This window comes from Copadichromis virginalis, linkage group LG5 (genome assembly GCF_057382275.1).
Source record: "Copadichromis virginalis isolate Kocher_CV1m ecotype Utaka linkage group LG5, C_Virginalis_male_GT1.1, whole genome shotgun sequence".
Classification (NCBI taxonomy): domain Eukaryota; kingdom Metazoa; phylum Chordata; class Actinopteri; order Cichliformes; family Cichlidae; genus Copadichromis; species Copadichromis virginalis.
The window spans coordinates 6,225,857-6,252,294 of record NC_140622.1 but is presented as its reverse complement, the minus strand read 5'-3'; the positions used below and the strand labels follow the sequence as shown (position 1 = coordinate 6,252,294).

Genomic DNA, 26,438 nt, shown 5'->3' with positions numbered 1-26,438 from the left:
CGTGAAAACTGCCCAGCGCATCGCCGGAGCACCACTTCCTGCCATAAAAGACATCTACAGGAAGCGGTGTCTGAAAAGGGCTGGGAAAATCATCAAAGACCCCAGTCACCCATCACATGGACTCTTCACCCTCCTGCCCTCTGGGAGGCGCCACAGGAGCCTCCAGACTAAGACCACCAGGTACCGGAACAGCTTCTTCCCCACAGCTGTCAGACTCCTGAACTCTGCCTCCTGACATCTGACCCACGTTAAACTCATGGACTGAACATACACACACCCACAATGGACAACTGTACCCTCAAACACAATAATAACATGGACTGAACCACCACTCACAACCACTAGCACTTTATATAGCCTCTGTAGAAACTATCTACACCCTCACTTATCTTAACTGCACTACTGTATAGCTCTGTGTAAATAATCATTCTGTACATTCGATAATTTTTAATCCTACAACTGTTTACAACTTGCATAGTTCCCATTTCTGTATAACTGTATATCTCAGATTCTGTAAAGTTATTTATTTCATATTCTGTATAGTTTTTCATATTTATATCCTGTTCATAGCTTGTACTCACTACAGCCTGTACATACTTATAGTTATAGAATATTCACAACATACTTCATACCGTGTACATTATAACATACCATAATAGACCCATTTCTGTAATATACTCACATATCTATATTATTGCTAATATATATTGTAATATATCTATATCACTAAAGCACTTCTGGATGGATGCAAACTGCATTTCGTTGCCCTGTACCTGTGCATGTGCAATGACAATAAAGTTGAATTCTATTCTATTCTATTCTATTCTATTCTGCAGTATTGACTTGACCAAGACAGAGAGTCAGTCATTTAAAGACAAACAAAACAAAGGAACACAATCTCAATTATTTACAAAGTGTTTTCCAACCCTCGGGTGCCCTGCATCTTCCCATTGTCTCCAGGCCTCTGATATAACATAAGAGCTTTAAGTACCCCAGGTTTTTGTTTTTCGTTTGAAACTTGTCTCCATCTGCCTGTGTGCATGTGTGTGTGAGGAGGAAAAGAGAGCGAGCGAAAGATAGAGACAAAGACATTAATGAGAGAGCCCTACAAACCCCTACAGCCCTGTCCATGGGTAATACTGCTGTTATGAAGGTCCGCTTCCCTAACCACTGCTGCCCGACCTACTGTATGACCCCAATCACCAAAACAATACTCCATTCTCTCCAGCTAAACACAGACTGCACAGATGACTATCTGGGAATACTGTCCACTAAATATTTTACTTTGTAGAATACTGGTGTTATGGCTGTTCCAATATTTACATAGTGGCCCACATCATGGCATAGCAACAGAGCACAATGTAAGGATACGCAAAAGGACGCGCATTTCATTCGTTTCCTTTTGCTCTGCTGTTGTTTTTTCATCACAGAGGGGAACAAAGCTCAGCTCTAAATATCAGCGACAGATTTCTTTTAATCTTTTCTTATTCCCAATAACTGAAGATGCCTCTTAAGATGTCTGCATTCAGCATCTGGCATAGATGTTGTAAATAGTGGATGATATTGATTCACATCTCTTGTTACCCTCTTGCATATCTGCTTGATGGCTTTCTTTTACATATCTTGAGTGGATCTGTGAAAGCTTTCCGTCTCTCAACATGCTCTCGCTCGCTTTGTTCTCAGTGGATATTGGGGCAATTTTGCTTGTGAAGCCTCATTGGCAGGAAGTAAATCCTTTAAGTAAAAAGTAGATAATGATATAGAAGTGGCTTCCTTCTTCTTATCTGAATTTAGAAAGATGGCTTAGTTTGCTTTTGTTACCACTCTAGTCAGTGCACTTTCTTTGCGACCTGCCAGAACTAAAGTGGGGCATCAAGCAGCTAATCATCCAGAAGACTGCATTTGTTTGTGCTTTAGGACTTTGTCATGAGACAGAGTCAACAAATGCTTGGATCTACTGTTGAGTGCATTCAAATCTTTGCTACCTCTTGATGAGGAGGAGGGGTAATTGGGGAAACAGAAGATTGTTATTTTTGCAGCAAACTAGGCCACAAATATTGGTTCACAATGAAAACATGAAACAGCGAGCTGAATGAAAAGTAGCACATTATACTGTCCTGGTTGCCTTTTCATAATGGAAACCACACTTGCATCACACGAGGTGAGCACCTCCAAATTAACCAATTAAAAACTATTTAAAAAGCACAGTCTTACCAAGGCACCTCACATCAGGAAGTGACCAGTCTGTTTAGTGCCTGTTGCTACAAGTCAGCCCTCGAGAGCTTGTATGAAGTCCACAGTTTGTTAGGCTTTTGCTTGCTCATATCTTACATTCTGAAGACTTTCCCTCACCATGATGAACTCCTGGGCAGCCTTCGAGCATCCATTATGCCTGTTTTGGAATAAGAGTATGACATCGGAGTGCTGGCATAAACTTGTTATCCAATATCCTGTCTTAGCAAGAGAGTTCTCCCCCAAGTAAATTCAAGGACCACAAAGTGGCCAGATTTAACTTTTCTTCCTTCTACTCTGAGAACTGTTGTAAACATCCTGATATAAAGACTGAGCATTTGACTATGGGGAAAAATTGACCACTGTTGTTGTAAATACATTATGAGCGCTTTAATTATGTTGCTTGTTGTTCTTTTGTTCATTGTGATTCCTTTGCTCATGTGGGGAGGCTGTGAGCCTGGCTGGATCTCTAGCATTTGCCAGTGACTACTGCAATACTTTGATAATTTTACAGGACTGTAGCTAGTGCTATAGAAGAGGAGCGAGCATAAGGGGACAAGCATTTTTTAAGTGGCAAGTAATTTCAGTTCAATTTATTTATCAAGCTCCAAACCACCACAATAGTCACCTCAAGGTGCTTTATATTGTAAGTTGTAGACCCTTCAATAATACATCAAAAACCCAGACAATCAGACAACCCCCTCTGAACAAGCCCTTGGCAACTTTGGTAAGGAAAAACTCCCTTTTAACATGAAGAGATTTTAAGCAGAACCAGGCTCAGGGAGGGGCAGCCATCTGCTGAAGGAAGGGAGACAGGACAAAGATACGCTGTGGAAGGGAGCCAGAGATGAATAATAACTGATTAAATTCGGTGTGGAGTATAAACACATGGAGGATGAAGAAAGAACAATATTATGAGAAGTTCCCATCAGCCTAGGTCAGGGGTGGGCAATTCCAGGCCTCGAGGGCCGGTGTCCTGCAGGTTTTAGATCTCACCTTGGGTCAACACACCTGAATCACATGATTAGTTCGTTACCAGGCCTCTGGAGAACTGCAGGACATGTTGAGGAGCTAATTTAGTCATTTAAATCAGCTGTGTTGGCTTAAGGACACATCTAAAACCTGCAGGGACACCGGCCCTCGAGGCCTGGAGTTGCCCACCCCTGGCCTAGGTCTATTCCAGCATAACTGAGGGTTCAGGGTCATGCGATAAATCCCTGATTAGGAATTTTTTCAAAATGTAAAGTTTTAAGTCTGATTCTTAGGAGAGTTTTAAGTAGAGAGGGTGTTGTGGTTCCACAGAACTGGAGGCCAAGGTAAGGCCATCCAGAGTAAGTGTCTCATTGGAACCCATGTTTCTGAGATTAGGGCAGAATACAATCACTTCAGTTTTATTTGAATTTAGAAGCAGGAAATTAGAGGTCATTCAGGCTTTTAAGTCTTTAAGAATATTGATCTGTGAAACCAGCACCCTAATACAGGAAGTCTGAATCAACTCCTATGAGTTTTACCCAGTGCTTAGACGGAGCCGATGGGGACTCGCTCATGATTCTCTGGGTTGGTGACAGATTCCTGCAGCTACACACAGACACTAATCTGCCCAGGTCGAAGCTGGATCATGTCTACACACACAAAATCTAGAGATTAGAATAATTTTTATTACTCAAACTGCATTTCTTATTCAACATATTAATTAGATTTATATCTTTGATTAAGAATAAAGATGATTTACTATAAGCACATATGGATAAACTCTGTTATAGCACTCTGTATCATTTTAAATATAAAAGGCTGAATGTTAAATCTTCAGATTTAATGAGCAGTAAGCCTGGGGGACTTCAAGATTTCAAGATGACACAATAAATTGGTCCGTTTCATCTGGCTTCATTTAATTAACCTGGATATCATCTGCACAGCAATGAAAATGTATACCATGCCTTCAAATGATACTGACTAATGGAAACATGTATAATGTAAGTAGAATTGGTTCAGGCACAGAACCCTGTGGAACGCCATAATTAATCTCTACTTTTAAGATTCCCTTTTGTCAAAGCTTATAATTGGGATTGGGTCAGGTGACCCTGAACCCTTCCTTAGTTACGCGAGGGAGTTTTCTTCCTGTTAAAATGGACTTTTTCCTTCCCATTTTTGCCAAGTGCTTGCTCATAGGAGTAGTGTTACTGATATGGTGACATTACATGTAAAACACCTTGAGGTGACTGATTTTCTGAAGTGGTGCTATATAAATAAAACTGAACTGAATCGAATTTTAGCTGCTAAATGTTTCATTGTGTTTTCCACCTGGTTGTACAGTTTAATGCCCGGTAAGCAGCACATAGTGAGAATGATCTCACACAACAAACTTAACATACCATGTTAATATTTACATTTTCAGCCACTATCAAAACCTTCCACTTTGGGATTGCTGTGACTGACAGATGTGAGAGACAATCTGATAGAGAAGTTTGCATTTTGTGGCCAATCTGTGCATCTCTCTCAAACTCTTGTTTTCAAGGCCATAGCTCATCCAGACTGTTGCTGCTGTGGGATTCCCAACAAAATGAGCCTTCGTGATGCAAACACCATTGAGAATAATGCACACTGACAGAATGTGAATGTACCAGATTATAAAGGAAATTACTCATTACGGACATTTGCTGTGGATAGCTTTAGAGCTTATGCACCACACTGGTGTTGTATTGCAGCAGTTTATTACATCTGTGTCTGTTTGATGTAGACCTGCAAAGATGGCAGTGAATTACACTTTTAGGTCAAATTTGGAACATTGAATTTGGATTTAAAGATGCCTGCTGTCTCATACTCAGAGGAAAACAGCAGAAGTTAATTCTCATGAAGCAGCTGGGGATAAACCCAGAGAATTTCTAGCTTTGCCTCCGAGGAAGGCAGAGCAGCACAGTACTGTATGGGGCTTTTGTTTTCAATTTTTGTCAAACCGCAGCTCTGACTCAGTGTAAGGATAGGCCTTTGAACTCAGCAGTTTCTGCTTTGCAGATGAGACCCTGTAAAGCTGAGTGGGAAGAAAGGCCAAGAAGAAATGAGGATGATATTGGTATCACTGTGGTCATGTTAAAACCTCACATGATGTTTGTTGGGAAATTCAACAACCCATACATTGACCACAATAATGTCTTAGGTTGTCTTAGACTGTTGGTCATGGCCTTTGATCGCATAACCTTGAAGAGATGCAGCAATTCATCTATAATGCGCCAACTTTACTGGCAATTTCCACAAGACGCACAAACGGAATGAGTCATGTAAATCCACACCTGTTTCTTGAGCTGAAATTGAAAAGTGGCTTGTCTGCCAAAAAAATGGTTTGAAATGGTTGACAGGTGTGATCTTTGGCTGCGGTGTCTTCCTCCCACAGGAAGCTGAAAATTAAAATGTAGAGAATGAAATGCTGACATTTTTTGAACACGTGGAGCTTTTTCCTTTTTCTCGGGTTTTACTGAAGTATTTTATCACAGAGTTGGTTCCAAAACTGGTGTTATTATCAGTTATCCATCAATGCATGCTAGTCTGACTTACTGAACTAAACGTCTGTCTGGCATAGGCATACTAGGATGAGAGGGGGGTTGTTTTAGTAGAATATAGCCCAACTTTTCCCATAAAAAATGTATTTAAAAAGTTGCCCAGACTTGACAAACTACTCCCAGTAAAACGCTGCTGATGTTCCCAATATCGTCTGTGGTAGGGCTTAAGAGAAGTCTGCAGGCAGGGGCTAGTTTCCTCTTGCATGTTCTGGCTATAAAGGTACTTTTAGTGGAAAACATAAATGTCATACATGATGAACAATTAAGAAGATTCTAGGCTTTGCTAAACATTCAGGGCTTAACGTGATTCTGAAATCACTATATTGTATTGGATTAAGCACTTCAGTGGTGCCTGGTCAGTGAAGGCCACTGTTCATTTAAGCTACTTAAACATTCTAGGCAGTAAATCAAATATTTATTATAGCGTTATTAAGAGAAATGTACTGTGCACTTGGTAAGCATGGCAGCTTTTATTAAATATTTATTCTATTATTCACATTCTTTATATTGCCCCACATTCACCTTTAACTCTGGACTCTAGATCTGCGCATCAGAAAGAAAGTAGACTGATCTTACGGGAGAGAAGTGCAAGTGTAACAAAAGAGAGAAATTTCAATGTTTAACCTTGAAAAACTAAGATTGTCAATAATAAACATAATGGTTCCATATATTGGTATAAATGCACAATATGTGGTAATATTATGTGAAATATTAGAGTTTCATCAAAGCAACTAGCATGTTGCCTTTATGCAGAGCGTAGTGTTAGCGGGCGGTGCATGGAACGGGGTTACGGCATCAATAGATTCATCTGCCTCTTTCTGAAATGAAGGCAAAGATCGCCAGTAACCAGTAACTAGTTTACTTAATGACAGGATTTAGCACCTTTCACTACTTTGTTTTTGTTTTACAATCGCACAACTTTCCCATTTTAGTTTATCAAACAGGTAGCTGAAAAATGTTCAGTAGCCTGATTCAACACCAGCTGCTGAGTATCAAAGGGTGCAAACAGTGGTGTTTGGTTGATAAACAAACAGGAGCATTTAGCAGCTGAAACACCATACATAGTTCTCTGAGGTTGGTGGAGCTTCAAACTGAGTAAATATTAGGACTTATAATTGGACAGAAACACAGCCATAAATTCCTAAATTCAACTAGTGATACTTTTAGAAGATGATGTTATGTTTATGTTTTATGTACAGGTAACAAGTTTTTTCTAAATCGTTCAGTTGCAACTATTAAGAAACCCGAGCATTTGAGCTGGATTTGTGTGAAGTTCTTCTTTACGACAATCAACAATGATTAAAGACGCGATGAGAAAGTGAGTTCTGCTGATTTGAATGTTATTTGGTTTGCTACTACCCTTTCACATAATATAAATTAATGCACCTTTAAGCCATATCCAGTGCATGCACTTACAGTATGTACAATATTTTTAGAATTAAAAAAATATATACTGAAAATAAGTTAGACTACTTATGTTGATGTGATTTCTTTTAGTGGCAAAATACAAATAGTGTTTGGTGTCAAGGCTCTGGGCTCATCACTTGCAGGAAAAAAGCACTATGCTGCTAAAAAAAAAAAATAGATATTTGCAAAATTCTGCCTAAATATGTATTTTACCTGGTTAATGTGTGTGGCGGGACGTGGTCTGCAGTGCCGCTGCAGGGGAGTCGGACGCACCTGAGCGGGCAATCACGCCTCGCTGCCTTAAAGTCTCTGCTGTTGTGTTGATATGTGTCGGACTCGGGCTGTGAGCTGAAAAGCTACAGCCGGCTGTATGCGTACAGCAACCCTGTGTGAAAAGTGGTCAATAAAGAGATGTTCAAAAGCATGTTCATGGAAACATCGTCGGGTCTGTCGTGGTATGTTTACAATGGGACTTCTGCTCCTGAACCTCTGCGCACAGCGTCTGCAAATCGGGGCTGTACAAAGTGACTTTACGCAGGACTGTAAGCTGTCGTCTGTGAGGCGTGAGCGTGTTTGTTTTTAACATCATTCACGGTGGAGCTGCTGACATAATGTGGATCCGAAGATCCATAACTGCCCTACCTGGGGTTGAAAGTCTCGATAAATGCACGGCGTTTCGGCGGGTACACCGGCTTCCGGGAGTGTGACGCTTATTTTGAGCGATGAAAAATAATAAAATATAATCTTAGTTTTATATTTCAATATCACAATAATCTTCCAATTTAGAACTACAAGTTAAAAAAAGAACTAAACACAAATAAAATACACTTCAGCTAAATACTTCCAATTTATTTTCCCAAACCACCCGCAGGTTGCCGACCCCTGTCCTAGACCATCCAAACTCCTGACACATTATAAGCAGCAGACACTCATGACATCACGCGATCACTGGTTGTTGTCATTTGTTTTCAGGTGGTGCAGATGGGTTCACTTGTGTCTCAGTGGGTGGGTGGTAAGGTCTGTGTTTGGCCAGACAAAGTAATGATGGGTGAGCTGTGTGAGCCTGGGCTAATCTGTCCAGACAAACCCCATGGGATCTCCTTAGGTGGACGGATGTCTCTTATTTTCAGTCCATCTGCTACATGACCAGCTGGTTTGATAGGCAAGGCAGCACTGCCATCTCAGCAGCTGCTCTGACTATTTCAACAAAAGGTACTGACAGAAGTGTGGTTTCAAGCTATAAATATATGTGCTTACCTTCTAATTAGAAGGCTACTCTTAACTGTTAAGTTCCATCTGACCCTGCATCTGAAAATCATATTTGGCTTTTGGCAGGAACATATTTTTGATAACAGTGAGACATTATGCTGCTTTCCACTTGCCCCAATGAATGTCTGTATACAAACTCAGGTTTGGATAATGTTTTTTGCATGTCTATACGCTGTATATCATACATAATCCAGAAATATTACATGAAAAAATATTCTTAAAATTCTTAAATGAGGCAGGGAACATCTATCCATCAGTCCATCATCCATCTTCTTCCTCACATCCAACCTCCTTCAGCTTATCCAAGGAAACACATAGAGATTCCCAGGCCTGCTGAAAGATATAATCTGGCCCACTGTTATGAGCCCTTTAGTCCCTGTACAACTGCTGTGAAGTGTTGTTCTGAATTACTGTCGCCAATCCTTTTAACAGTGTGGACAGAATTTCTAGGCATAGCCATGCAGTGGGAAGGCCTCCACCTTTGTGGCCTCAGGATTTCATCTCTACATTTTGCGGATGATGTAATTCAGCGGTCCCCAACATTTTTTGCGCCACGGACCGGCCTTTAAGGTGTCGCGGATAAATACAACAAAATAAAACTAGTACCGGTACCGAAAAAAAGAAGATTTATTCATAACACACGTGAAAAGACCCAGGAAAACCGAGTTAACGATAAAAACGATAACAAAATAACACTGAAAACCGATAAAAACCCTGAAAACCATACATTTCACACCTGAGCCTCAACTCTCGTGGCCCGGTATCAAATGACTCACGGACCGGTACCGGTCCGAGGCCCGCTGATGTAATTCAGTTGGTGGCCTCCAGCTCTCACTGGACCAGTTCACTGCCGATTGTGGCTGGAATGAGAATATCACCACCACATGTGAGGCCATGATACTCAGCCAGGAAAGGGTGGAGTACCCAACTGAAGTGAAGAAGAAGTTTAAGAGTCTCGGGGTCTTGTTTATGAGTGAGGAGAAGGGAGCGAGACACTGACAGGATTGGGGCCACGGCTGCAGTGGTTCAGATGCTGTACTGGTCCATCGTGGTGAAGAAAGCTGAGTGTAAGAGTGTGAGTGTATGGAAATCTATGGGGAAATAACCTTTGGACTTCAATGATTTACAGACTTAAAAGCTATAAACAGCGTGTTCTTTCATTAATTATTGGCAAGATACACGCCTAAGAGCATTTTGTGTCCCAGAGTGTCTCAGTCAGAGCCAAAATGCTCAACTTGAAACTTCACAACAGGACTTGACTAATCAAAGGTTGATGTTACTGATGTCCTTCTTTGAATACCTTCCACATGTGCTTAAATACAGTGGGTGCAAATGTGGGCCAGGCTAGCCACAGGGCTTGTAATACACTGACAGAAATGTCACATTTAAGAAAATCGCACCATTATTTTGATGTTTTTGTAACATTTTCGCTTAATGAAAAAAAAAAGATTCTTTTTGTTGTTTCCTTATTTACAAAGCATCGCAACAGCTGGTGGTTCCACATGTTTTAATTGGCTGATTTTTACACAGCATTCTCTTTGTGTCTCCGCCTAGAATCAAACATGGGATCGTTCACTTGTAAAGTGAATGTGTAATTTATTATGCTAGCAGCCACTGTTTCTGCTTCATAACTTATTTAAGCCATGAATTAATTATTCAGTTATTTCAGTAAATCAACTATTTTGTTTGTCAGTAGTAGAGTAAGAGCACGGCCATGGAAATACTGTCATGTAGCCTACACAGCAGTTTAAGTAGGTGCCCAATGAAGACAGAGATTTTTGAAAAAAACAAACAAACAAAACAATAAACAGATTTAACAGATTTTAGAAGACAAATGTCTTCTAAAACTGTGCATTTGACAGTAAAATCTCACAGATTTAACAATGACAATGTTTTGGGGAAAAAATGAGAAGCCATTTTTACTTTTAAGCATCCTACAAGTTAATGCTGTTTTCTAATGTCAATACTTATAAATTATGCACAGTAAGTTTTTGCTATAAAAGTTCTTTATCAAAAGATGTTGGACTGGGATGAAGCTGAATGCAGGCGAGTGAATTCAAATAGAATTTCAGAGTGAAGCTCGACTATTTTTCTGTGTTCTCGGGAACTATTTCTTTTCTTTTTTTTCTATACGAATGTACAAGCGTGCAGAATGGGATTAGCACAGTTTCAGACCAATTATGGTTTGAGGTGAATATGGTGGATATTACATGCATGCAGGAAATGGCTAAATCTTATCAAACTGCTATATTTGACTCTGTGGAGCCAATTCTCTGATGTAGCTGGTTTTAATTACGAGAAATAAGCTTCATGTTTCAGCACAAATCCAGACAGTGAAATGTAATTAGCTGTGTGTGTGTGTGTGTGTGTGTGTGTGTGTGTGTGTGTGTGTGTGTGTGTGTGTGTGTGTGAGACGCACTCATTTTTAATGCCTACATGCTTTTGTGCATAGAAAAGTATGAACGTTATTAAAATTCTTTTGTTTTTACTGCTGATTTTTGTAAATGTAAATGTGAGACGGTTTTGGGGACTGACGATGGTGAGGCTGACGAGCTCTTGGCTCTCTACAGTGCCAGGCAGCAACAGCAGTTTGTCTCATGGTGTGTACATCCCCCAACTAAGCTTCGCACAGAGCAGCCAGGCTTGCTGTTACATGCTCACCGGAGGGAGGTGGTGGTAGAGGGGGGCATTGAAGTCTCTGTTGGGAGCTTGCGGTGTGGCAGAGATGGCCATTGATCAGTGGCTGCCAAATCGGGATCCTCTTGATGTGGACAATCTTTGCTTGCAATCAGCTGAATGGAAGCAACAAATTGAGCTTTTTTTTCTCCCTCTTTTGAGCATCGATAGTAATTTGTTGCTGTGAAGTTTAGAAATATGAAATGCATTCATTCAGTTGTGGGGATTTAATTGGTTCCTGGTTTCAAATGCATTCTATGCTCGTTTCCTTCAGTTGATGGCATTAAAATTATGACATTTTTTTCCTCTGACTAAATGGATGGCAATTGAGACGGTTTTAAAGAGGAGCCATTACTGGGATTTTATTTTGGTATTCCCTCACTGAATGACTAAAATGGCCAGTTAAGGATTGCAACTGATTTAATTTACAGAGCCATCATGCCATCCTCAATGGGAATCAGCTCTGCGTGAGAGAACATCTCTGATCCTCACTCCCAAACACAGAGAACTACAAGCTCGTGGCCCTCACTTTTATCTGTTTATTTGATTTTATTAACTCCAGTCAGAGGCACTTTAATTAGAAAACCTCTGGTTTAAAAGTGGCAAATCATAGATGTGGCACAAATCCAAAAATGGACTCTCCAAAAGAGGGAGAAGCCAAGCAGAGAAGACGATTCTTCAGAACTTGGTTTAACTCTGTCTTGCCAAAACAACCATAGCCTCCCCAGAGAAAGTAGGATGACAGCATGCGGTGCTCAAAAACTCGGACATATTAGCTAGTATTAATGGAGACTTCTTAGATATGCACGTTACCCATGGCATATCCTCTAAATACCCCCAAACCATCACAGATGCTGGCTTCTAAAGCCAGATGCCTCAGGCCACTTTAATGAGCTCACAGAAGGTGGGAGTTTTTCTGGATTTGGTTCAGAAATATTTTTATCTTGGAAAGGTTTTAACATGTGTAGATCCACTGATCACTGACGAGGTGTTGCAACAAACATCAGAGGCATCAACCAGACATCCACAGTTTACAAAGTTTAATTTTCTCTATGGTTTTGTGTCACGTGTACAGAGATTTCTTTCAAATCTAGGTCTGTCGTTGATGGTATTTTGAAAAAAGTTCCAAAAATGTATTTTAAAGCATCTTTCTCTACGTGTCTATGCAGTTTATCACACAGTGGTCAGTCCTTTTACCTGTTTGTTTCTGAAAGGCACAGACTGATGAAACCTTTTGGAAATATTTGCATCAAAATGACACAAAAGAGTGAAATTGCTTTCAAATCTTTTCCTTAAAATACTTTATGGATTTTCTTGTACTACCTTCTCAAATAGTGTTTTTGTTAGTTTTTACTATAATAGCAGTCAGGGAAAAATATACTATTGGCAAAGAAAATCTCATCATCTTCTGGCACACTGCCCGGAGTCCTGTATATATTCACAACCCTACCAAAGGACTCTCATTCAGCTTTTAAAAACTGTGCCGTATAGCTGAGTAGGTTATTCAAGACCTGATCAAAAAGGGAAAAAAATCCAGTAATAAAATGCACTACTGTTTTGTACCTCTTTAGTCAGCTGGAGAAATCTTTAAGGCACCGTCGAGGGCTGCTGCAGTCTACTAAATGTTTCTGTCAGACAGCTTAACGTTTTCACTGTTCTCTTTGGGCTTCTGTCTGCTCCATACAGCGTGCACACATGTAGAGTACTGCTGAACACTGCTGAACTGTTTTTATTCCATCAGTCATGTGTGTGCTGACATATGCATACCTGCATGTCTGCTGTCTGCAGATCCAGGTGTGTCCTCTGAAGACCTGCTGCAGACCTGCTGCACTGCTGGCCAGAGATGGGCCTCTGAAAATGGTCACTGCAAGAACATGCCTCTGCTCACTAATGACAACGTCTCTGTTTGCAGGTAAGTAACATGAGAGCATGAATTTTAGTTATACAAGTGTTCTTTGTGGTAGCTGCTGCACACTAACTGTACACATGAACTACTTACTCATCGTGCTGCACATCATGCAAAGTATGAGTTACAGTCAGGATAATTGAACTCTCACTGCTGCCATTTCCTACACTGCCCCATAGAAAATACATTTTAGTGCAAAAATGACCTTTATTACCTTTATAATTTAGACGTTTTGAATATACTGCAGTTGAATGTTGATAACATTGTAACCACTGCACGCTGTCTTATATAAACTATATCAGAATACCATCATAGCTGATTTAACTGATTTATCACAGACAAATAACGAAATGATAAAAATAGTGAGCTACTGTGACCGCTGTCATCAGTTTGAAGTGTTGAGATGAGCTTTTCCACATTCTCTATCTATAAACACATCTGACAAGAAAGAGACATATCTACCTATGAAACCACACGTTCATTTGTCAATCAAATGGACTTTCTTGAGCCCAAAAAAGTGAGTGAACCCGTTAACTTGTCAGGAACGAGTTTCCCATTAAACAACCACAGATACGTGGAAGCTACGTCTTTCACTTATACTGTCAGGAAGGGCTGGGGATAGGATTAACCTGTTAACATCAGAGCCACAGGATTGACCATCACTAAATTCATCGTGGATGATGTTTCTTTCACAGCAAAGAACAGAAATAAAAACGTATAAGGAGTTGCTGCTTGGGTTATATGGAGCACACTGTTTTTCTTCTGTGTAACATCAGACGGTCATAAAAGATGTCTGAAAAGTAAAGCTGCTTTTTGCAACTCCTTTTTTACAAAAAGCCATCTGGATGTATAGAAGTCTATGAGGACAGCACCTGTGACCTCAGAAACACTTTTACTAACTTGTTTATGTCTCCATTATTTATATAGTTGACATTAATATGCATAACGAAGAATTTACTTTTAACGTATGGAGTAATATGAAGCACAAGAAAGTGCTAAAATACTCGCTGTGTGTGTGTGTGTGTGTTCCAGTGTTGCACAGAAGCAGTGCTGTCTCAGCTCTGTGAAGGAAAGACAGTGTGAACTAGGCGTGACCTCAGCCAGAGGTGGAGACACCTGTGACGTGGATGAGCGGGACTCGTGTCTAGATGACTCCTATCAGGTACACACAGTAGAAGATTCACAGGGAAGAGGAAGGCAGTTGAGTCATGACAGATGGTGAACAGATCCACCAAGTTCTCCATGAAGCAAGCACTTTTGCTGACCAGAGGCTCACTCTTGGTTTGCTTTGTTAACAGAAACGGGGAGAAAATTCTGTTTTTTTTTTCTGTCACAATAACATAGTGAAAGTTGCATTTGCCAGTTGAATTCTGAACTTAAACCACATTAGAATTTTGACTTATTTGAAGAAAACAGCTGCGAAAGCTTTTAAATTAAAATCTTTAATGTCGAAGTCTTAATTTGAAATGCAACATTTTCTACTTTCTAAGTAGTTGAGTTTTACCTTGTGGCTAATCCACCTGAGTTAAATGTTCCGGTATCAGGTCTTCTGCTTGCTGGGTTTTAGAGGATGGTTGCAAAAACCAGGTTAATGTGTGGTTTTCTTTACAAAACATGACGCAGCTGAAGTCCTTTGCAGTGCGATAAAGCAGCTTGCGCATCTGTTTCTCTTTCATGCTGATGTTTACTAACCAGCAAAAAGCAGAGGGCCATAAAGTGAGGTGATGATTAGAGATGTGAACGACACCCCGGTGATACTCTCCTAACAGGCTATGCTATTGTTGTGCGGACTGGCAGGTGTGCTGCAGCTGCTGTGTGCTTGGCTTACGTGTTCGCAGTGAAGGGCGAGGTTGTGATGGCCACCAGCACCTAGGCTATCCATGCGGCCACATCTTCCTCACTTGCTGCGAGGAAGGGGATGCTCTGAGCCTGTTGAGGAGAAAGCAGAAGCCAAGACCAACTGCCCTTCCCAGGAAAGGTATCTGTAAACCACTGCACAGTCAATTTCCACCTGGCAAAACACGTATGTTATGCACTTTGCACGTGCTAGGACTTATATTATGTATAATAAAAAACAAGCAAAGGAAGTGGCAGGTGAAACAATGTAGTAATTATGACTGAAAGTTTCAGAACCTTTGTGAACTGTTCTTTCCTGTCTCAACAAAAATATTCATGTAGTGAGGTTAGTGAGGTTAGCTATGTGCCCTTTGATCCATTCCAGTGCATGGCCTACCACATGCTCATTAAATTCAGCAGGTGCTATGTTAATTATCACAGCATGTCACATTTTTTTATAAAATAGGCTGCAAGAAGCAGCGAAAGCAAACACCCGACAGTCTTTTCAGTATGTCCAACAATTAGGTTTGAAATAACATGCCACATTGTTATTCCCACATGAATCGGGGGAGATTCTATCAGTCTAATTCATCTTTTTTTACATTTTATTCCTCTTCACGTTTGCTTTTATTTTGGGATGGTCAGTAAAGAGAAATTTGGGGAATGTCTTTGTTTCCCAGTCACAGTTCTGTGATCCAAAATACGAAGAAACAGAGATTGAGTGTAAAACTCTTTAAGAGTATTTAAAGTTACTTAAGTATGAAAAAATAAACAAATACATTCACAAACAGGAGATATTTTACATCCCGCATATTGCTCCTGTCTGTTTAAACTTTTTGTCTGTGTAGGAACTTTTTAGAACTGAACAGAGACAAGTCATTGCAGGTCAAAGAAACCAGAGACAGAAAAGGTTCATATTTGCCATCCTTTTCTCAGAAACACAGTGAGCAAGTCAGGAATGTTGCCATCAGTTCGGACATTCAGTTCAACTAAGTTCAATTCGCCTGACAATATTACAGAGAAAACAATCAAACAACCTGCTTTTGGGCAACATTTGGTGACATTGGGACGGAAAACACACTTTTAACAGGAAGAAACCTCCAGCAGAACCACACTCAGGGAGGGGAAGCCATCCCCCATGACTGGTTGGGGGTTAGAGGACTTTATGCTTTATCAAAAGGGAAATCTTGGATTCTCCTGAATCCAAACTGGGAGCTGAAAGCTTTGATATGATGCTATGAGATCTATGGTGATCTTATTAATATGGCATCACATTAATAAGATTGCTGGAAGTGCTTTCTACCAGAATCAAGAATTTAAAAAACTCTCATCTCAAAGTGACTTGAAGAAATTTGTTCATGCAGGCAGATCATACAGGTTACAATACTGTAAAGCTCAGTGTACCAGGACTATCCATGAAGCATGGCTGAAGGAAATTCACTGGTGTGCGCCGGCAGTATATCGCTGACTTGCTCAGTGTCTATAACTCAAATGGACCTTTCAGGTCATCATGTGCAAATAATTTAACTGCTCCCAGAATTGGATCGAAGTGTGCTGAGGGTGCTCTTATTACTGTGGTCCTGTTCTTTGGCTCAAGCTACCCACTGACCTTAGATCAGTCACATCTATGTGTGCATTCAAAAACAGACTCACAGTCTTTTTAATCTCATAGGCTTACATTTAATAGCTTTTGTCTGTTTGCATGTTTGTTATGGGTTAGGTTTCTGTGTTTTTATCTTTCATGTTAAGCACGTTGAGTTTATGACACATACACACTCCTCACCAACTTCTCACGTATTTGTGGCTACTGGCAAAACTGCACTACAACAGCAAGCAGTCCAGATCTGAGCCATCAGTATTTTATTCTCATACAGGCCTATGTCAGAGGCTCAGGGTTGATCGGTCAGGAGTCACGTTACCGTGCAGAGTAATGGGGAGCTGTGATGAATCAGGAACAGATGGCAGCTCGGGCTGTTGTCTCTCTACTTGGGCCAGCAAAGTTTTCCTCTGTCTTTGATCCAGCGGGTTGTCAAGAAGCTCAGGTTTAATGCACAAGCATTTCAGCAAACCTTTGCTTTTCATTCCATCTGCAAAAACATGACTGCTTGTTAACATTTCACTGAATATGACCTACATACCTTGTTTGCAGCTGTAGGCGCTATTAGAAGGGATTTGCATGTTTTTCATCAATGACATCAGATTCGTGATGGGTGACATAAAACTTTTTACAAAAGCAGAAGAATCATTCCATAATCATTAGTTTGCGGTTTGGAAGACCCTTTTCCGGCTTCTTAGTTTTATATATTGGGAACAGACACACGGCATGGAAATGCAGTTCATTATTTTCATGGTTGTCCTTTAATGGGAATAGTTGTTTTTTAGTACGATGGTGAGGTAAGGTTGGTCTTCTCAACGCTTTAGGCTGTTATTTCATTCACAACATAAGAGGAATTCCACATAATCCTGCCCTTTAATAGGCTCTGCTTGAACAATCCACTGCAGCTCATTTCCTTTAGCTTCCAAAAAAAGTCTGAATGATGTCATTCTGAAGTGGGAATCAATTAACCTGCTGAAAGCTTTGCAAGGTTTTAAGGTTGCAAAAACTAGTGACGTCCATTGAGTCTATCTAATAATTCTCGCAAACACCCTCACAGCAAAGATGCTTTTACTGTGTGAGTGTATTTAGAATTTTAAAAATTGCATGAGAAGCAACTGTAATTATTTCCAGGGGGGATATTTTGAGTCTTATGACTCACTGCCTTTTAATTAAAGCAGGAAACATTTAATCCTCTGAATTTAAACCCCAGGTAATGACTGTGAGAGATATTTTTTAAAACCCACATCTGGACATATTATTGATAAATTATATTTTTGCAATGTATCTCTCCATGTCTTCTGGCTCAGGGGGTTGGGAATCGCATCTGTAACCGGAAGGTCGCCGGTTCAATCCCTGGGCTCTCTGTCCTGGTCGTTGTGTCCCTGGGCAAGACACTTTACCCTACTTGCCTACTGGTGTTGGCCAGAGGGGCCGATGGCGTGATATGGCAGCCTCACTTCTGTCAGTCTGCCCCAGGGCAGCTGTGGCTACAACTGTAGCTGCCTCCACCAGTGTGTGAATGTGAGAGTGAATGAATAGTGGCATTGTAAAGCGCTTTGGGTGCCTTGAAAAGCGCTATATAAATCCAACCCATTATTATTATTATTCTGTTCTACAAAGGGAAAATGCATCAGTAATATCCTAAATCCCGAGCTCAACATTTATGGACATTTTTTTTCCAGTCAGCCTTTATTTAGTCCAAAAATACTTTGCTTTACAAATTTAGCCCAAAGCGGCACGTACAGCAGCCGTATTAAAGCCTTAAAATCTGATCGAGGATGCACCTGCCAAGTCATGTGACCATAAAGATTTAGCAAGATTGAACGCAGTCTTGCTTGAATATTGGATAATGGATAGTGTTGGATAATGCAGCATACAAGTTTAGCAATATACATTTATCACATCTGCATATCTACTGTTTGAGATAAAACACTTTGTTTTCAAGGTGATCTCAATCAAGTTGGGTCATTATTAAGTGTACGAGGCACAGCGCACTTTTCAGAGAGACAGTTCAGTAATCAGAGGTGTCACAAGCACAGACATTCATTAGTTAAACAGAACTACACAGACCTGTGTAAAAGTTGATGAACTGCTAACTTTTAGTTAGCAGACACACAAACAGTTTGTGTGTCTGCTGATGTTTGTTGGTCAGATAAAAAGGCTCCATGTGATCGTTGATTCGTTGATCGCAACCCTTTCCTGATGCAGGTTCTGCGAGAGGTTTTTTCCTGCTGTCCTGAGTTTTTGCTTGTGACTGTCACCCAGTTCTTGCTCAAACAGGGCTGTCTGATTGTTGGGGTTTTCTCTGAATTATTGTAGGGTCTTTAAATGAACTCAATTCTCAACTCTAATATCAATGCTTTCTAGTCGTCAGTGCTGGGGAGTAACGGAATACATGTACCAGCAGTATGTATTGAAAATACAAAATATGAGTAACTGTATTCTGTTACAGTTACAGTTTAAAAAGGTGGTATTCAGAATACAGTTACTTTGTTGAAGTAAATGGATTACACGGCGGTACTTCCCTGTTTCATATGTTAGGCTGCCCCCTCTCTATATTTGGTAATTCCACGCAGGTGGAAACCCAAACAAAACAATGTCTGTGTCTCACGGACCACGTCACTACCACTTGTGGCCCGGAGGTGGCGAGGTGGAGAAATATTTTTAAAAATTATTATTTAAAAAATGATTTAATATGAAGGCAATAGGCAGAGTGTTACAGGCATAGCCCTAAAGAATGTAGCCTTATGGGCAGTGTAGTCCGTGGACTGCCATACCCGTTACGTTAGAGCAGCCTTTCAACGCCTCTCTCTGTCTCTGCTAGCAAAGTTGACCCAGACAACAAAGTGAAGCTAGTTTTTAGCTACGAGCCCGACACAAACCCGACGTATTAGCCAGAGGTCCCTTTACTACGGTTCGGAGCCGTGGACCTGTTTTATATAGTCTTCTATACGAGATCGCTGCAAAAAGTGCAGCCTTACCTAATGTCCACCGACTGTTACTCATTTATATTAAGATTTAAAAATCTAGTTGGTGTTGGTTGTCAAGAGCATGATCATTTATTAAGTAATCCAAAGTATTCAGAATACGTTACTCTCATTTAGTAAAGAACATTAAGCGTTCTATAAATGCAATGAGGGTTTCACAGTTGACTTTTTACATTTGTTTTCATGTAAAACTAAAACAGGAAATGTATAACTGCACTGTATAAACACACATACACACTTTGAATTTGATTGTAGGGGACGAGCAGATGTTGTTTTGTGTCTTCAAGTCAGTTTCATTAGATAAGTGTTTGGAATAAATACAGAAAATCTGGTTCCTAATCTTACACACCCCCCCCCCCTCCTCTCCACGGACTCCCAGTATCAGACAATAAGTTCCCCAAGGAAGCCTTCTCCATCAGTTCCACAGATGAAGCTGCCAACACTGTGGAGGAGCAGGAGGATGTTGACGAGTGTGAGCTCTACCCTGGCCAGCTGTGCCAGCACACATGCACCAACATCTGGGGCTCCTATCGCTGTAGCTGCCACCAGGGCTACATCCTGCAGCTGGATGGACATTCGTGTGCACCAGGTACAGTAGCCCGTCCTTAAAATCATAATTTTAATTTCATATTTGGAGAAATCCAAGGCTTGACAAGATTGTTGTGCTGTGTTTGAAATGCTGAACAATGTGTCATATGTAGTTATATATATCTGTCATGCACAATACACAAAAACATGACATGCACTAATTGCATAGAGGCTAAAGGAACAGGGTTTCAATGTGTTTGGTAGTATAGGTACATTTAAACATCTCAGGAAGAGCTGAAAGTGACAAATGGACATAAGATTATTTCAAAAGGAGTTTCACTACTCCCATTACTCTAGGCATATGCTTTATGTTGGGGTGCTAGCAGGGTGATTGAATATGAGCTGAGAGAGAGCTCAGTGGAGCACTCAGAGAGCGCAACTCCTCTCGAAGGGCAAGGGCTCTACTAAAACTTTGATGTTTTATGAGGGTGGTTAATGACATCAGCCTGTTATGGCGTCATTATGACATCTTAGGTCATCATATTGAAAAAAAAATGATTGTACAGCTCTCTCTTGTCATGGTTTCTTTAAATATTTTTTCAAGGCTAATTTTGACCTTGGGCACTAACAGTGAAGGTCATGGTCAAATGCTTAGTCAATACAGGTACTTATTTCCCCCAAGATCAAGTATTTTGTTGCAAAGTTTTTGAAGAATATTCATGAAAAGCTGTGGGTAATATAAAGTTTTTACTGATTTTCATATTTGGTGTGACTTTGACCCGATTTTCATCAAAATGAAATCAGCTCGAGCTATTATTGGCATCTACCATCGCACAAGATTTTAAAATGATATCTTGAAAACTTTGGATGCTACACTGCTAACAAACAGACAAATGAATGCTTTGTGTATTTATTTTAGAAAAATGACACCGTGAGAGTGGTGTATAACAATCAGCCATGACATAAAAACCACATGCCCACTGTGTCCATGACCTGTCAGGACATGGACGCAGTGTCTCCGAGGTTCTTCAAGGACAGGTTAGGCTGTTTGGGACCACGTGAGTTTGAGAACTGGATAAGCACTGTTTTTTTGAGCTGTTCAAGTATTATTGCACAGCCATGAGCTGGTGTGGGGCTCTTGGACTGCAACAGTGCTTAGGTGGGTGGTAGATGTAAAGTAACATTTACATGCATGTCAGGAACCAAGGTTCCAAGCACTGGACATAATGAGTTGTGTTAATTACTTCATTTGTCACATTATTTGAAATTCTGTGCCTGTCATATTTAGTTTGACCCTGTGCTACTTCGGTTTAAAAAAACTCCACGTGTTCAGAATTCACTGACACGAGATGAGGCAGCTGCATAAAAAAAAAGTATTTTACTTCCACTAAAAGCTTAAATGCAGAAATCTCAGTAAGCTAATCTATGGTTGTGCTGTGGTTAAACCAGCAGCAGATTTGATCGCCATCATATTTATGGCCCTTGGGAAAAAGATATTTAAAGAGGAGTATAACAAATCCACCCATTACGACCTCAAATAAAAATGTTCATTTATTCATAGAACTCTCTCTGCTCCATAAAAGAGTATAATGACAAAAACACTCAGCATGGGTCAGATGATGTCTTGGAATATTGCTCGTTTTCAAATTTGCTGCATATATTAGAAACATTAAATGGTAGGAACGCAGTAGCCTCAGTTAGCTGGACCGCTACATGTTTCTCACAGTCTGTGCTGTTGTTGTTCTGCAGTGAGCTTCAAGGAGGACAATGGCCTCAGAGAAGTTGACGGTCCAGCTTTTTCCCCCACCACCACTACTACTAAAACTACTACAACCACCACCAGCTCCTTTAGCCTCAATCCATGTGCAGGTAATCTAAACACTGGACCACAAAGCAAATGACATCACTGGGACAACCTGTCTCGGAAAGCAGCTCTGATGTGCAGTGAGGTGGCTGTAAGTCAGGTGGTAGAGCAGGTCATCTACTAATCAGAAGGCTGGTGGTTCGATCCTGGGCTGCTGATACTAACTTCAAGTTGCTCTCTGATGCATTCATTGCAGTATTGAATGTATGTGAATGTTAGATAAAAAGCACTGCATAGAAAATGTGCTTGGGTGAAGAAAAGTGCTAAATAAGAATCGCTCCATTGGTAGAAACATCAACTGATCCCCAGAGAGCAGACACGATTGACCATAATCTGGAACATACATCTTGGTAACAGTGCTGTCAGGAGTTTTGTGGCGTGCAACAGTCTTTGATTAGTCTTTTGAGGAGAAGTCTAACCCTTGGGCTCAAACGTACTCGCTGTGAGTTTGGTTCAAGGGTTAGAGCAACTGTCACCTGAACTGTAGCCCATATGAGGTAGACCCTGAATCAGCTTCATCAGTCAGGTTAAAGGTTAAATGTGTGTCATATTTTTTGCTATTTGGATCCTTTTTGCCACATTTCCATTAAGATATCATAAACTGCATTATAGTTGTTGTAGTTGTGTCTAACTTCTCTAAATATTTTTCAGAAATTCTACTTTATTCTTAACTGAGACCCACAGGACAGCTATCACACATGTAGCATAATTAACTTGAGTAAGGCAGTAGTCCAGGCAGGTCACACCCGTCTGTCATGTGCTAATAAAAAAAGCTTCATAGTAGCTTTTTTTCGTCTAATTCTGCAGCCGAGGGATAAAGAGTGGAAATGTGGTTGTAGGTGAGCATACGGTGTGGCTCCTCACACTGTGCACGATGAAAGGACACTTTTTTGTAGGTGATGTCCATATGTTTTCCTGATGCTTCAAACTTTTCTTGATTTCTTGTGTTAAAAGTTATTTTGTATAATATTAGATTTTCTGCATTCTGTGTAGCAGTAAAGATAGATTAAAATTATTGGGTTAGTAATCTGTCGCCTGTGTAACCTGGAGAGATGAATGCAAGCTGTTTTTATTGCATCCATACACACGACTTCCATTATTTCTGTCACGGTAATTTCAGTTGTAAGACAACATATTTTTTTATTAGTGGGCATTTTTTGTGTGTTATTTGTGTTTCACAGTCAGATTAAGCTCTTATTAAACCCCCAAACAATGTAACCTCCTTTTTGGGTGTACCTAATCATTCAGCTAACTGGATAAACTGCTCCAGACATAATGAAGGAGGCCAGCAAAGATATTAAAGGCAAATGCAAAAGTTGCAATGCAATTGTCCCTTAAAATGTTGCCATATCTGGAAAAAATTTATGACAGGAGCTCAAAAACACAGCTCAAACAACTCGAGATGTAGGTCTATAAAGCAATAATGAAGTCTAATATAATATATTGGACCAATAAATGTTATAAATATACCAAAGTCAAAGAGAGAACATTTGCAGTCAACACAGCTGGTCTCTTATATTATTCATAGATTCAATATCACCAATGTCAATATCACCAATGTCAGAATATGACACATGATTTTTGGCTCTGCTATGCTTCTCCACTGATCCCTTACTTGGCTCACATTTTCTGTTAGTCTTTGGACGCTGTGTGCTCTAAGCCATCATAAATGATGACCCAAGCAATCAGAATATATATTTTTTTCAACACCATGAAGTCCAAAGAACACACCAGACAGGTCAGGGATAAAGTTACTGAGAAATTTAAAGCAGGCTTAGGCTACAAAAAGATTTCCCAAGCCTTGAACATCCCATGGAGCACTGTTCAAGCAATCATTCAGAAATGGAAGGAGTATGGCACAACTGCAAACCTACCAAGACAAGGCCGTCCACCTAAACTCACAGGCCGAACAAGGAGAGCGCTGATCAGAAATGCAGCCAAGAGGCCCATGGTGACTCTGGACGAGCTGCAGAGATCTACAGCTCAGGTGGGGGAATCTGTCCACAGGACAACTATTAGTCGTGCACTGCACAACGTTGGCCTTTATGGAAGAGTGGCAAGAAGAAAGCCATTGTTAACAGAAAACCATAAGAAGTCCCGTTTGCAGTTTGCCACAAGCCATGTGGGGGACACAGCAAACATGTGGAAGAAGCTGCTCTGGTCAGATGAGACCAAAATGGAACTTTTTGGCCAAAATGCAAAACGCTATGTGTGGTGGAAAACTAACACTGCACATCACTCTGAACACACCATCCCCACTGTCAGATATGGTGGTGGCAGCATCATGTTCTGAGGGTGCTTCTCTTCAGCACGGACAGGAAGCTGGTCAGAGTTGATGGGAAGATGGATGGAGCCAAATACAGGGCAATCTTGGAAGAAAACCTCTTGGAGTCTGCAAAAGACTTGAGACTGGGGCGGAGGTTCACCTTCCAGCAGGACAACGACCCTGAACATAAAGCCAGGGCAACAATGGAGTGGTTTAAAACAAAACATATCCATGTGTTAGAATGGCCCAGTCAAAGTCCAGATCTAAATCCAATCCAGAATCTGTGGCAAGATCTGAAAACTGCTGTTCACAAACGCTGTCCATCTAATCTGACTGAGCTGGAGCTGTTTTGCAAAGAAGAATGGGCAAAGATTTCAGTCTGTAGATGTGCAAAGTTGGTAGAGACAGACCCTAAAAGACTGGCAGCTGGACCTGCAGCAAAAGGTGGTTCTACAAAGTATCGACTCAGGGGGCTGAATAATTATGCACACCCCACTTTTCAGTTATTTATTTGTAAAACATGTTTGGAATCATGTATGATTTTCGTTCCACTTCTCACGTGTGCACCACTTTGTGTTGGAATTCCAATAAAATAGATTCATGTTTGTGGCTGTAATGAGACAAAATGTGGGAAAGTTCAAATACTTTTGCGAGCCACTGTATATATAATTCTTACATGTCAAAAACACATCCTGTAGGCTTAAAACAAAATCCAACACTAGCTCTGAACGGGTAGCCAGTGACATGGTGGATGTTGAGACGTTAAAGCTTTTTTTTAATATCCTTTATTTAAAAGTAAAAATTTTCACTGAGTTTAAAATTTATTTTCCAAGAGAGACCTCGCCAAAATGTGTCCAAACATGTGTAATATGTGGTGAGAATGAGTTATGGCTTTATGTATGGTGGGGAAATGAACAAGCCATCACTACTGCATTCACTTTCTAACTCTGTCTATAGAAGTCATACATTTCTGCTCTTACTAACACGATGTGTGTGAGCGCCTCCTGACTGCTCACAGGTAAAACATTCCAGAGTTACGACAGGTCAAAACAGGAAGAGCTGCCTCACAACATGTTTTCACTAATAAACTGATTAGTATTAGTTAATCTAAGCTTTCAGCAGCTTTATTAGCAGAATCCTAATCATGTCAGTGGGAGATGAGCACTGCAAACCCTTAAGCTCAAAAGTCCAACTTCGAGTGAAAGCCTCCACTCCTTCAAAGTGTCTCTGTTAGCTATAAGAAGATCCTGATCGATGTATAGAGCGGCCTTCGCCGCTACAGAGCTTTAGAGGGGATTGTGTTGGTTAGAGATTGTGGGGAAACAGTTCCTGGCCCATGCCTCTTTGTGACAGAGCTATTGAGCTGTTAAATAGGGAGAATTGATTCTGGTGTGTGACTGCGATGGCTCATGAGAGGCTCCTTCCAGCAGGGAGCAAATGATCAGTGTGCGGGAGGGAAGGTGGGGTCCATGGTAGCCTCGGGAGAGCAAGAGAAACAGTACAAAGATGAGAAACATGACTGCAAATGACTGCCCTGGAGGTATAGCTGTGTGGAATGCAGAGACGACTGTAATCATGCTGCTTGTCTCTTGCAGACAACGGTGGCTGCAGTCAACAGTGTAAGGCCGTGGCAGGCCGGGCTCGCTGCTCCTGCTTCCCGGGGTTCTCACTGATGACAGATGGATGGATGTGTGAAGGTAAGGGCCGCCGTGCTTTCTTGTCACATTACCATTGGCAGTAATTGGAGTGGTTCACAAAGCTCATATGTATCCCTTAAGCTGTCTCCCTCAAGCCTGGTTACCACAAGGTAACAAGCAACCTAACAGCAACAACAAACCCAGTGAATGCATAAAGGAACAAATACATGCAGGCCGGATGACAGAGCTGCAGTGAAATGAAGTGTCTGTCCATAGGTCGGGGCACTTTTCAATTGGATTCAGTCACTCATGAAGGTCTCGTGATGCTAAACAATGCATCAGCTGATTGGGCTCCCAATGTTAGGTGGTGGAAACTGTCGCCTCAAGCATGATTCAACCATAGCCAATTACTCTGTGGGAGCAGTTGTTGCAATATCACACACTACACACAGCATCTGTGTATGTACTCAGTACCTTTCTTTCAGCATGTTTGTGTGGTAGCTCGGGACACTGGTAGGAGGCTTTAGGTGCGAAATCACTAAAATTAACAAAGTGTGTGCTGGAAGTGCTGAGTCTGTTACCAGACAGGATAACACTCAAGATGAACAAGTACTACATTAAAGGAAGTGTTTTCCCTCCTATCATTTCCTTCAGTGAGCAAAGTGAGCACTTTCTTTCC

At 40.8% G+C, this 26,438-nt stretch overlaps 1 protein-coding gene across 1 annotated transcript in view; it reads left to right on the top strand.

Annotated features, from left to right (window-relative positions):
* fbln2 (fibulin 2) overlaps nucleotides 1–26,438 on the top strand; it is a 74,669-nt gene that overhangs the window by 27,854 nt on the left and 20,377 nt on the right. The window contains exons 2-7 of the mRNA XM_085455649.1: nucleotides 12,927–13,050; nucleotides 14,077–14,206; nucleotides 14,842–15,022; nucleotides 19,844–20,053; nucleotides 21,742–21,861; nucleotides 25,718–25,819. Of these exons, the coding sequence (XP_085311775.1) occupies nucleotides 12,927–13,050; nucleotides 14,077–14,206; nucleotides 14,842–15,022; nucleotides 19,844–20,053; nucleotides 21,742–21,861; nucleotides 25,718–25,819 (867 nt within the window). The remainder of the gene's footprint in view (nucleotides 1–12,926; nucleotides 13,051–14,076; nucleotides 14,207–14,841; nucleotides 15,023–19,843; nucleotides 20,054–21,741; nucleotides 21,862–25,717; nucleotides 25,820–26,438) is intronic.